Source organism: Passer domesticus, chromosome 23 (genome assembly GCF_036417665.1).
Source record: "Passer domesticus isolate bPasDom1 chromosome 23, bPasDom1.hap1, whole genome shotgun sequence".
Taxonomy (NCBI): Eukaryota; Metazoa; Chordata; class Aves; order Passeriformes; family Passeridae; genus Passer; species Passer domesticus.
In genome coordinates this window covers 5229240-5242571 of record NC_087496.1, presented here as the reverse complement: position 1 = coordinate 5242571, position 13332 = coordinate 5229240, and the positions used below count along the sequence as shown (strand labels likewise).

At 50.3% G+C, this 13332-nt stretch overlaps 1 protein-coding gene across 1 annotated transcript in view; it reads left to right on the top strand.

Moving 5' to 3' along the window:
• The window catches only part of GRIK4 (glutamate ionotropic receptor kainate type subunit 4), a 190203-nt gene that overhangs the window by 149748 nt on the left and 27123 nt on the right, over positions 1-13332 (top strand). Inside the window, exons 9-12 of the mRNA XM_064397624.1 lie at positions 3143-3295; positions 4638-4742; positions 11672-11779; positions 12712-12915. Coding sequence (XP_064253694.1) covers positions 3143-3295; positions 4638-4742; positions 11672-11779; positions 12712-12915 — 570 coding nt within the window. The remainder of the gene's footprint in view (positions 1-3142; positions 3296-4637; positions 4743-11671; positions 11780-12711; positions 12916-13332) is intronic.

Here is a 13332-nt window from a genome sequence, read left to right as displayed (position 1 = left end):
TTAAGAGGCAAAATAAGGAGATTTTTTTGCCCTTTGTGTCCACATCCTTTGGCTTGACTTGAGCTCCTGTGCCTGGGACCATCCTGCTCTCCCTCCCAGCCAGAGGCAGCTGCAATCAGCTTGTCCTGCTCAGTCTCCACGGGATTTCCAGCAGGAAGATTCCTTTTTGGATTGCAGGGGCTGTTGAGAAGCATTAAAAACAAATTCCCTCCTCCTAGTGCAAACAGGAACCAGCAGGAACCAGCAGCAGGTGTGACGGGGAAATGAAAATTCTCATTTTAGGTTCTTAGCCCACGTTGTATTGAGCATCCAGCAAAACCTGTAGGTGGGAGGATGCCTGGAGAGACTAGAATTCTTCAAGATGGCACAAGCCAGGTGATGGGAAAAGGATTTGAGTGTAGGGAAGTTACAGAGCAGAGGTGAAATATTCCCAAGCAGAGTTTCTTTTGTCTGTGAGGTGAATCCAGGACCTTTCTGCCTCTGCTGTTGGAAATCTGGCAGGGAGCATCCCTGGGAAGGATCCTGTGGGATAACTCATTGTAAAGAGAGAAAAGGAAGCTCAACAGCTGGAAGTGACAGGAGGGAGGTTTCCTGTGAGCTGCAAAAATCCCAGGGCATTCTTGTTGGAGCTGAGGAAGCATCTGACAAAGGAGGAGGGAGCTGCCTGCTCCAATGCCATTCTCATTAATCACATTGCAAAGAAAGGAAATCAGAGAAAATCATTCAAATTACAGATGGCTAGATTTGGTAATTAGAATTTAGGCTAAAACAGATGTTTGTAATTAAGTGTTTATGTCATTGAATAAAATCCAGATTGCAAAGTCTATTTCACAGGGTTTTAATGGCTTTAATTCCCCATGTTGGGTTTGGGGGCAAAGATACAGCTGATAATGTTTTAGGGAGGGAAGAAAAACCCCACACGGCAAAACCCAAACCTGTTTCAGTGTCAAGAATTGTCCAGAATTTGGGGATTGAGAGAAGTCTCCCAAGCTCCATGGATTTTCCACGGAGCTCTGATATTCCAGAGGGGCACAAAACCAACAGGGCTCTGCACAAATCAGATGGTGCAGGGAGAGAATCAATTTGTTAGCAGGCAAATTGGCTTTTTTGTGACACGAGGACAAAGCTGTGGTTTAAAATGAGAATATAAAAGTATTGAGAGGTTTTTATCGGTGACATGGGGAAAGAGGAGGGCAGGAACAGATCCCTCTGGCTGGATCTGCCTGGAGGACACTCCAAAAGTCTCTTTTCACTCCTCTGCTGAAGGTTACGACCTCAAAACTTTGTGTTTTACTTCTGTTCCGTGCAAAGTCAGGCTGCAGGGAAGGGATTCCTATTGCATGCCACAAGAACTTGATCCTGTGTATCTCCACACCCTCCCCAGCACTTAAATTGCTTGAAATCATAAAGGATGATGGCAGAAATCCTAATGAATTTTCCAGAGTTCAGGGGTAAAACATTCCAATCAATATTGTCAAATGCTTCACTGAGATCTACAAGCCTCTTGCTCACCATCTAATAAGGGATTAACTGCTCAGGGAAAATGGAAATGGAAACCCAGCAGGAGAAAATTAAAAATGCTGGGCCAATATTCTGATTTGGTAGGAAATGGGGGAAACTTTGGGGTTGTGGGGGTTGTGTTTGGTCTCTTAAAAGTTTCATTTGTCCACATGATGTTAATATGGTTCCTGATTCAGGAAAGGAATTGCAAATTGGGTGTGAGATCCTGTAACCTGAACAGGATTAAATTCATAATTAAAATTAAGTACCTGGAAAGAGCTTCATGGAGCAGGGGCTGAGGACAGGGCAGGCTGGAGAAGCCCTGTGAGGAAAAGAATTTGTATTAAAGGAATAAAAGAAGGAGAAAAGAATTTATCAGCTTCTTTAAGAATCTCTGGAAAACGCTCTCCAGGAGGGGAATGTTTAGGTCAGCCTCAGCAGGTTGGAGGAGTGAAAGGTCACTGGTGTTTGGGATTTTGGTGGCATCAGGCTGGAATCCTGCCTTTTAATTTAGGATGGCTTGTAGGTTTTGAGGGTTTTCTGCTGCTTTTCAAGTGTCTAATCCCACACCAGGGTGGTCAGTGAGGTCTCACCACTGGTCTAAGTAAGACCAAGCAGGGTTAAGTCAAAATTAGCAACAGAGTGGAAGCCCAAGGATTGTTGGGATCATTGAGCTGGGCAAGATTGTCCCTGCAGGGCCACTGGCAGCAGTGAATAAACCTGGTCAGGCTCTGGGAGGAGGAGAGGATGCAGAAGCCACTGCAGGGCTGGAAGCCACAGCCAGGGTAAGGTGGGGGAAGCAGCCCCAGGCTGGAGACTGAGCCCTCTGCCAGGAGCTGGGATGGGAAGAGGATGCTCTTGGAAGTATCCATGAGGAAAATGCAGCCTTGATAGTAATGAGCTGCAACGGCTTAATTCCAGCAGTCAGGAGGTGACAGTAATTAAAAGTGAAATCTCAGTTGCAACAGTGAGCACGAGGGAGAAAATAGCTGATTGTTAACGAGCCCAAAGCCATGGAAACTGCTGTGCATGAGTGGGAAACGGGGGTTGTGAGGCTTGGTGGACAAAGAAACCTGGGCAAAGGCAACCAAAGGCAAGGGGAGCAGGAGAGGGGATGAGCTCTGACACTCTGGCCATTCCCTGCTGCTCCAGCAGGGAACTGGAGGTTGTAGTGAGGGATGGATGATCTCTGTGGCATCTGAAAGGCAGGATTTGCAGATCTAGCAATCATTTCTTGTGGGTCTGCCTGTCAAAGTGGTCAGAGAAGGCTGCCCACGATGGCTGAAGCAGCACAGTCGAGTTTCCTTCTGTGGGAGCAGGCGTTGGATCTCAGGAGCAATTCCCCCTGGAAATTCCCGCTTCTCTCAGGAGCATTCTCCCTAGCCAGCAGACTGATCAGAGCCACCAAAACGCTGAAAAACCTCCCTTGATTAGGAAAACTGCAGAAACTGAGACAGAGAGGACTGGGAAGCAACGAGGACAATCATAGACAGAGAGGCGACAGTGATGGATGAAAGGAGCTCGCACAGAGGCCACCCCAGCCGACCCAGGCCGTGCACAGAGCACTCTCCAGCTCTGAGGTGCAGCAGGACGGGGGGATTTCTGTGCTCCAGGCTGACTTTCCCCCGCCTTTGCCCCGCAGCTGTCCTCGGCGCTGCTGTTCGACGCGGTGTACGCGGTGGTGACGGCGGTGCAGGAGCTGAACCGCAGCCAGGAGATCGGCGTCAAGCCCCTGTCCTGTGGCTCGGCGCAGATCTGGCAGCACGGCACCAGCCTCATGAACTACCTGAGAATGGTGAGAGGGGGCTGGGGGCTGCTCCTGGCTGCCAGCGGCGGGGCTGGCTCTGCCCGGGCTCTTTGAAGGCAGTGAAAAGAGAGATCTGAGGGTTTGGGTTGTCACCGGCCTTGGAACGACATGAAACTCTCCCTTTCTCAGGCTTTGCTGCAGAAAAGCTGGAATTCAATTGTTTTTTTAAAAGTATGAATGTTTCTAAGTGATTTGAGCTCTGACTTGAGCTGATATGAGATCACGCAGTACAATTGCTCAGAGCTCAAGGGCAAGATGTAAGTTCCCCTAAGGGTTTGGGCTCCTTTGAACCCAAAATTGTCATTTCTGGAACAAAACAAGCCTAAATCTGGCACGAGAACACTCTGAAATCCCATCCTTTTGAAATAGTTGGCGTTTGTGGCTCCTCAGAGCTGAGGTGACCGTGCAGCAGGAGCAGGTTTCTGACTCTGTTTGGGCGTAAATGAGACAAGGAAATTTTATAGACGTTTTTTATTTATGGGAGTTTTTTTCCACCCAGAGGAAAGCTCAGCTGAACCTGAGCATTGTACCACTTTGGCCCATTGTTTTAAATCCCACCTTTAGCCAAGGACAACAAAATCCTCCACCTCCCCTCACCTCTGCTGCTCAAAGACCCAGTGGTCTTAGCCTTGGCATGGAGGGAGGCAGTGAGAGGATGTGGAGCTGGTTTTCCCAAAGCAAGGAAATCTGGGAGTCCTGTACCTCGTGCTGCTGATTTCCTGCTCATCTCCTTGTCTTTTCTCCTCTAGCCAGACTCCAAAAGTAATTAGGACTGAGCTAAAAGGGTTGCATTGCTGTTCCTCCTGGGAGTGTGAGGAGTGTGGGGCCATCCCTCCTCTCTCTGGACAGGGAACTCTCAGAACTTTGGGCCAGTAAGCCAAAGCTTAGAATTAAACACAGCATTTGATCTGAGACCTTGCAGAAGGCTTCCAAACTTAGTTGCTAGAAGCGAGAATGTGGATTTATAGTTTAAAGCAGAGATATATTAAGCTAAGTAGAGAAAAGTTTAGAGTACAGTACTGTAGAGTTTTAAAGTACAGTGCTGTACTCTAAAACTCTCCAGTTCAGAGTTGTTAATGTGTTTCTGTGCTTGAAATAATGGCTTTACATTCTTTGGTGGAATCCACTTTGGTCCTGAACCTGGGGAGACACAAGCATTCCCTTTGCCCCAGGTTATTAGTGGAAATAGACCATCAATTTGTTTCGTTTCTGGGTTTCTGATCAGGACTGAAGGATTTTCTTTCAGTTTTGCCTGTGTAGTACTGGGGAAATGCCTGTACTGGGGAGGGGCAGCCTCGCTGGGCGCTGTAACTGAGTCTCTCTTGGACAGGTAGAATTGGAAGGTCTCACCGGCCACATCGAATTCAACAGCAAAGGCCAACGCTCCAACTACGCCCTGAAAATCCTGCAGCACTCTCGTGGTGGCTTCCGGCAGGTGAGAGCAGCCAGGGCAGGGCTGGGGTGTCCTCGGCTCAGGGGGATGCTCTGGGGACCAAAAGGAGCTGTGGTATTTTCTGGGGTCCCCCGTGGCAGGAAGGAATGAATCTGACTCCATGTTCTTAGAAGGATAATTTATTATTTTGTGTTACTATATTATATTAAAGAATGCTAGACTAAAATTATACTAAAGAATAGAGAAAGGATATAGACAGGAGGTTAAAAGATAATAATGAATTTTGTGACTCTTTCCAGAGTCCAACACAGCCTGACCGGGATTGGTCATTAAAACAATTCACATGAAACCAATGAAACACTGACCAGTTGGTAAACAATCTCCAACCACATTCCAAAGCAGCAAAACACAGGAGAAGCGAATCAGATAATTATTGTTTTCATTTTTCTCTGAGGCTTCTCAGCTTCCCAGGAGAAGAAATCCTGGCAAAGGGATTTTTCACGACAGTGACAGACCCCCCTTGTTTGCACCATGAGGTGCTCGGGGTGTCACCTTAGCTCTGGCTGAGCCCTGGCTGGCAAACTCAGTGTTTGACTGAGGGATGTGCCTCAGGATGGTTTGGATTTGTCTTAATCCATCAGGCCCTGGAGCAGGTGATGGCAGAGGCAATCTCTGGCCTGTCACAGGTGCTAATTCAGGGCAGGGAGTCTGTGCCAGCTGCAAGCTCACACTCCTTTAGTTCTTAAGCTTGTGGCTGCGTTTCCATATTTGGATGGGGAAAAAATGGGAGAATTTTCTATTAAATAGGGGAAAAAATGGGTATTATGAATATTTTCAAACTGTTTCTGGGAGAGAAAGCAAATGGGGCAAACCCACGTGAGGGGCTCCCCATCATCTATCTCCCCCCTGTGAGGGGAAGTTCAAGCTCATTTCACTCTCGGTTTATGGTTCCTCTCTAACAGGTTTGCTCAGCTCACACTCATTTACTTTTTGTCTCGGTGCTCGTAGGTTCTTCACAGCTTTCCTCTGCCCACAGAACACCGAGCAGATTTCATTAAAATCATTAATTTGAGTGGTATTTCCTCATCTCACACTTTCTGCCCGAGCCATATTTTCTGGTTTGAGTTGAAGTTGAGGATATCAGACTGATGAGATTACATGACACAAATCCAAGGAATTTGCTAGTAAATCCAAACCTTATTCAGGAGAGAAAAAAAAAATAGAAGTCCCATAAAAAAACAGGGGTTTCATCTGTCTTGTTTCCCTGCTGACAGCTCTACTGCTGCCCTTTTCTCAGAGATTGCCACCTCTAGATGCTGGCAGAGAACAAAAGCTATTGTACCCTACCCTCACCAACAGAGCATTTTGGCACCAGGAGCCCTCTCCTGGCCTGGCAGCAGTGAATTTCAGCCTTGGCAAGGATGTTACCTGCCAGTCCTTACCTGTCAAGTGACAGCTTGGCTTTGATGCTGCCGTTCTCTGAGCGAGCAGGGGGGATCAGGATGGCATTTTCCCCACAGAGATCTCTCACAGCATCAATGCCCTTTTAATCCTCTCCCAAACCCATCACCCTCTGAACAGAAGTGACAGATCCAAGCCCATCTGCATTAATAAGAGCACAAATTCAGCTGGATTCAGGAAGGAAGTGCTGCACAGCTCCCTGTGACAGCTCTGGTTTTGATGTGTTTGAATGTGGCAGGGGCTGCACGTTAAACTCCCAGGTCCTCTTGGAGCAGAGCTTCTCCCAGAGCTCCGTGGGGAGCTGAGACTGCAGCCTGATCTGCCCTGAGACTAAAGTCTCATCTCTTCCCCACAAACCTGGTGTGACAGGAGAAAACCTTTGCTGACCTGTTGTAACAGCTCGGTGAAAAAGGAGCTTTGTGTCTGTGACGTGCCCAGGAAAGCTGCACTGGGATCAAGCTTTCCAAATTCCCCATCAGGCTGCAGGGATGAAGCACTTCCAGCCACGGGGAGAAAGTGCTGGAAGGACAGGGCAGCCCCTTGGGGGTGGCTGCAAGCCCTGCCCTGTCACAAACCCACCAGGAAAGAGCTGATTTTCATAAAACTGCTCCTGTCTCGGCTTTTCTGCCTTCTCTCCCTTTCTCAGGGAGCTTTTCTCATCCACAGCAGTGCCCAGAGGTGGGTCAGGGCCCCTCCCAGCCTGAAGGAGTTTGTTGAGATGTGTTTAACTGGGAAGAGCCTCCCCAGAGAGCTGTGAGACCCCTCAGGCTCTGCCCAACCTGCCTCCCCTCCACGTTCCTGCAAAGAGAAGCCAAAGGCAGTCTGCTGTGCCATAAATGGTTATTTTCTTGTTGCCAGCCTGGCTTCTTTTAATGAAAAAGACTAAATAAATCATTAGAAATGTTTTAATTAAAGGGAGAGGGTAAAGAACAGGCATTCACATCCTGGAGACAATCTTGCTCCCAGGGGTTGTATTAACTGATTTGTTTGAAACACTTCTATCCCCTGCTTAGTTTTAACCAAGCTCATTTCAGCTCTGCCCATTCCTCTCTTTCCCTCTTTTTCTCTCCTCCTCTCTCTCCTTCCACCCAGTGAAGCCACAGGGACTTCCAGCTCATCAGCTTTGATGGAGAGTTCACCAAATTTTGAGGCTGATCCAGCCAGGAAGCAAATTAGAGACACTTAGATTCTCTAACTTGCTGCTGCTTTTGGGCAAGGAGAGGCAGGGCTTTTTGACATCCAATTTTTAATACATTTATGTAATGCACCAAACACGTCTTTTCCTGATTTAGCTTAACCAGAGGAATTTTTTCCACAGCCATATGAGAGCTGCTCTCTCTGCTCACAGGATGCTCGATAAAGCACAGGCTCATTAATGTGCTGGTGATCTATAGATCTGACAAGGGCTGGGTTTGGTAAATGCCATCTTTTTATTTTTTTCCCCCCTTTCTTTGCCCCTCTAAAAAACACTTCAGAGTTCCAGCAGAATGATTTGCTGTAAATCACAAGCTGAGGTTTGGGAACTTCATGGGGGAGGTGATTTAGGGAGGGGAGGGGGGAAGCTGCAGACCCTGACCCCAAACCGAGTGAGGCTGATCAATCCCCACTTACCACAGGCCCTGCTGGTGTCCTGAGACAGAGCAGTGCCAGGGCTGGGGCTGTTAATTGGGATGTTGATGAGATACAGATGAGTTCCCCACCAATAGCTCTGGGACCCTTCGCAGTCCCTGCCACATCAAACCTTTTTAATTGAGCAGCAGCTAATCAGCCTCGGTGGGACTGGTTCCTCTTCAGCTGCTGCCCCCAGGAGCAGCCCAGGGACAGGTTCTGCCAAGAGCTCCATGGCTTCTGCCCCCAGGACCTGACAAAGTCTGTGTGTGCCCCTGCAGCCCTGCCTGGGCCATGCCAAGTGTCAATCATGTGGTCCAGAGGGGACATTTGGGGAGGAGGGGACATCTGGGTGATGCTGGTGGCCTCAGGGGTGAAGGGTGTGTGTGTCTCATGGTTCTTTGGTTTAACAGGTGATGCTTTCAGTGCTAATTTCAGTGCAGGAGCTTTTGCCTCCTTGCTGTGGTGTCACTCAGGAATCCAGCCCCGTGGCAGTGTCCTCAGAGGGATTTCCTTCATGTGCTTGTTTGATTCCCTTTTCCCCCTCCCCAGTCACTGCCAGGTTCCCTCTCCTTGGGGCTCCTTGATTGCGTTGTGCACTCCTCCCTTTTCCTGGGGACACGGAGCGGGTAGATGATGGCTGCAAGCTGTAGGACACCACTTGTAATCAGAGCCCACGAGGTTCCTGTTGCTGTCTGCTGCTCCAAAATCTGGATTCAGGGCTGGCTTTGCCTTAATTTGAAGCTGGGAGTGGGGATGGTAAATACTTCCAAAGCTCATGGAGAAGTCTTGCCGTGTCATCTCTGTGCCTACAGAAAAATAAGCAGAAGATTTCATTAAAATCACTGCTTTGAGAGGTATTTCATCACCTCACACCATGAGGAGCCTCAAAGCCTCTGCACACAGGGTGGAAGGAGCGAGCCAGGAATGCTCCATGTGGGGATTTTCTACAGAGATGAGAAATCTTTCTGTGCCACCAACCCAAATAACACCTTTTCCAGAGCAGCTAAATTGAGGCACCTCGGCTGCCTGTGGGGAGGGAGCAGTGGCACGAGAAGTGACACTTCCCTGCTCCTTCCAGGCTCGAGACTTTCGGGGCTGCTTCACACTCCGAGTTTCACAGTTTGTGTTTGCCTCGAGATGCCTGTGGGTGTTTGAGGCAGGGCTGGATCTCCTCGGGGCACAGGGAGATGCTGGGAGGTGCAGAGATGATGCTGGGGGGGGGTCACACATCCCTGAGGACATGGAGGAAACTTTCTCCACCCAGGCCCTGGGCTGTCACCAGGTCACATCATCCCTCTCTCAAAGGTGCTGAGCTGCAGCTTGCACCCAGCAGGTTGTGCTGCCCTTGTTGCTCTTCTGGGACAGGTATCACTCCAGCTTCTCTGATCATTAGGAACCTCTCCCCTGCTCTGTCAGCCTGTTTATTTCTGGCTGGTTTGTGTGTATTTATTTTTGTGCCAACGCCATCATTTCAGCTTCAAAAAGCTGTTCTACCTCTTTGCTACAGACCTCCTCCACCTGCAGTATTTATAAAGACCAATCACATCCACTGCTTAAAAACCCTGAGTCCTAAAAGCCCTCAAGTCCTTGTCCAGAGCCCAAACAATAGGATGGTCTCATCCCTGTCCATGTGGAGCATCGGATTGTTTTCTAAAAAACTTAGCAGATGGATATGTTTTCTATTTTCCAGAGGCCCTTTATATGTAGATAGAGATGATTAAAATCACCTTGACATCCATCTTGCAGAAGAGGGACGTGAGGGGCCCTGCCACTGCAGAAACAGCAGCAGGAGGAGCTTTGTCAGCCCGTGAGGGGCACAGGGGTGAGCTGGGGCCAGCCACGATGGGGGGAAGTGCCCCAGCACGTGGCATTGGTGGCCTTGGTGCCTTTAAAAGCAAGGTCAAACCCACAGCACTGTCAGGAGAAGTGGCAATTAGTCTCAGCACATGCCAGCAGGGGAGGGACAAATTGGAGAACAGCGAGGGCTGTTAAAATTAAAGTTAATCTGTCACTAATCTCTGGTTGAGAAATCCGGGAGGGAAGAAGAATTAGGCAATGTTTGTGAGTGATGACTCGCTCTGAGAGGCGACTGCTGCAGAGGGGCTGCTGCTCAGCACTCAGAGCAGAGGTGGGGAATTCAGCAGGGATTCATCCTGCTTGGATTCAGGCCAGGGGAAGCTGTGCTCCAAGGGCTCCCTGCCCGTGAAATGGGTGGGAAATCTCCCAGTTTGGGGCTGTTGTTCCCAGGGTGAGCCCTGCGCTAGGAATGGTCACGGCCCCAAGGCTGCCAGAGCTCCAGGAGGGTTTGGACAAATCTCTCAGGCATGGGCTGGGATTGCTGAGGTGTCTGTGCAGGGCCAGGAGCTGGGCTTTGATGATTCTGAGTGCAAAGCTGTCCTGCTTGCCCTTCCCACTGCTCCTTGTGCCTTGGGACGAGGAGGCTGGATTTGGGATTCCTCGCGGATTCCCACAGTGGCCTGTGGGTCACTTGGGCTGGATTTGCAGCAGCACCTGGGACTGGAAAGGACTTGGGCCTTCCCTGGGACTGGAAAGGATTTGGCCCTTCCCTGTGACTGGAAAGGATTTGGCAATTCCCTGGGACTAGAAAGGACTTGGCCCTTCCCTGGAACTGGAAAGGATTTGGCAATTCCCAGGGACTGGAAAGGATTTGGCCCTTCCCTCAACACCCAGAGGGACTCGGTCTGTGAGGGTGGCTGTGCTGGGCTCAGATCCAAGCCAGATCCTTGAGCCTTAGGTCACCCCAGAGGCCAGTCAGGGCCCAGAGTCAGCCCCAGGCCTCCCCACCACCTTTCCCTCCCTGTTAATAACAAGATTAACCCGTGACAGAAAGGAAAATCAATCCTTTCCTCCCAGCCTGACAGCGAGAGGAGAGCCTGCCTCAGTCCCGGTGCACAGGAGGGAGCTGGGTGGGCATGGATTGCTCTGGAGGAGCTCTGGAGACCCCCCTGCATCTTTGGGGTCACCCACTGCCTCTCACCCCACTAGAGAGGTTTAGAGGACACCAGCAGAGTGCTGGAACCTGATGGGACAGAGGAGGAAAAGGAGGAAAAGGGGGTTCAGAGGGAGCTGGCCTCTTCAGCCCCCCCTGTATCCACGAGGAAAAGCAGAGCAGGAAAAGCAGAGCAGGAAAAGCAGAGGCTCTTTTAAGGACAGAAAGAGAGCAGGAGTTTAATTTGCACGTTCTGAAGGAGCTGCTGGAGGTGCTGATGTCCCTGCCCGGAGCTCTGAGGGAAGGAGATTAGGCTCTTGAAGTTAAAATTAGGTTTAGTGGAATATTCCTCCCCCCTGGCTGAAGGCAGTTGTGTCACAGCTGAATCACGATGTCCTCCCGAGCCTGGGGGGACTGGTTCCTGCCATCCACGCTGGGAATTTGGGTTTGCTGCAGCCACACTGATGCTTGGGTGGGTAAATTGGTGTGATGAGTCTGAATCAAGGGATTTGGAAGTGCTTAATTGTGGTAGTTAAGAGCTGGAAGAGGAGTCATGGAGCAGCACCACTGAGAAGGAGGCTTTGTCCCACCCAGGAGGGCTCCCAGCACCATCCTGGGAGGGACAATCCCACAGATTGGGGATTTCTGGCTAAGATGGACCCATTTGGTGGCATTTGGGGATAAAATTCAAGGCTTTGTGCCTTGCAAGGAGCTGCCCAGCTCAGCACTGCAGGGAGGACACGTGGGAAGGCAGCACAGGGCCAGGCTGGTGGCCCTGCAGAGCAGGTGGGGTGTGCACAGAGGGTTAATCTCTCTGCTGACCCGTTCTGGGGTTGTGAAGGTAATGGAGCATCCCTGAACAGGCCAGCTCCAGGACTGTCACTCAGCAGAGCCATATGGGCAGTGCCTCGCCCTATAAATCCCCTTATTGTGCTGTTTATCTCTCCAGATTGGCCACTGGCACGTCTCTGAAGGGCTCAGCATGGACAACAGGATCTTCTCCTCCAACATATCCGACAGCCTGTTCAACACCACGCTCATTGTCACCACCATCCTGGTAAGGGAGGGGGGCACCTGCAGTCCCCATCGGGCCAGCCCAGCCCTCTGTGGGGGGGTCAGCTGGAATCCTGCTCCCTGCTCCTGCCCCTCGGCCCTGCACTGGGCTGATTTCACACTGCAAGTCTCCAATTACAGCCTGGGGGACAATTCCTGGCTGTGCAATTGAGCTCAGGTCGATGTTGCATATGGAAATGGCATTTGGTGGGTTCAGAGGGTTCGTATTTGATGGGTTCAGAGGGGGCTGGGATGGGAACAAGCTGCCAGTTTGCATCCAGCTCGGAATGGAGCTCTTGTCTGGTGTACAGCTGCTGAGTTGGAAGGGACAGTGGCCCCTTCTACCCATAAAATTATAAAAATTAGCCAAGATAGGCAGGATTTTTATGAAAACTTGGCATGTACAGGCACCACTGTCTGTATTGAACAGGTTCCCTTCCAGGTGCTGCCTGTCCAGTGATTTTTTTGCTCCTTCTTTAAAGACACCCAAACTCCTGCCTGTCTCCTCACAAAGTTTGTTGGAAAGGGGACAGACTGGAGAAGTGGCTCTGTGCCAGGAGAGATTGAAGTCTGGATGTCCTGCCATGACTCACTGGGCTGCTCTTGCACTTCCCAGCTGGACACAGCCCCCAAATCATCATCCCTCAGCTCTGCTTTGTGTCCTAAACCAGGATAAATCTGCACCTCCACACAGCAGGGAGCACCAGTGTGGAGACAGCTCTGAGAGCTCAGCACCACCTGAGCTCCCAAGCTTTCCTCATCCAGTTTGAGAGGGATCCATTGTGCTGGGATGTGCTTTTTGTGGTTAGAACTAGACTTTTTTAGGGTCCCTCCCAAACCCACCCACCGTGCGAGCTCTGGCACTGCCCTCCCTGCTCCGTGCTGGCGGGACACCTCGGCTAAGATGGGAATGACAGCTGCCCAGTTTCACTGCAGGAAAACCCTTACTTAATGCTGAAGTGGAACCACCAGGAGCTGGAGGGCAACGACCGCTACGAGGGTTTCTGCGTGGACATGCTGAAGGAGCTGGCGGAGATCCTGCGCTTCAACTACAAAATCCACCTGGTGGGGGACGGCGTCTACGGCGTGCCCGAGGCCAACGGCACCTGGACAGGCATGGTCGGGGAGCTGATAGCTCGGGTGAGTGGATTAGCTGCTCTTTTACACTCGGCTCTGCTGGGCTTTGGCGCCGCAAAGCCCCGCCGTGCTTCGTGGTGGTGAGGATGGATGGGGTTTTGGTCCGTTTGGGAGGCTTGGAGCAGAGGGTTTGTGTGGCATTTACATTTTCTGAAAAAGCCCTTTGCCCGGGGTTTTTCTCCTGGGAAGGTGAGAAGCCTCAGAGAAAAGGAAAACAATATTATCTCATTTGCTTCTCCTGTGTTTTGCTCGTGTAGAATGTGTTTGGAGATTGTTTACCCATGGGTGATTGTTTGATTGGATTTCTGGTGTGAGTTGTTTTCACTCTTTGGCCAATCAGGGTCAAGCTGTGTTTGGACTCTGGAGAAAGTCACAAGTTTTCATTATTATCTTTTTAGCCTTCTGCAAGTATCCTTTCTG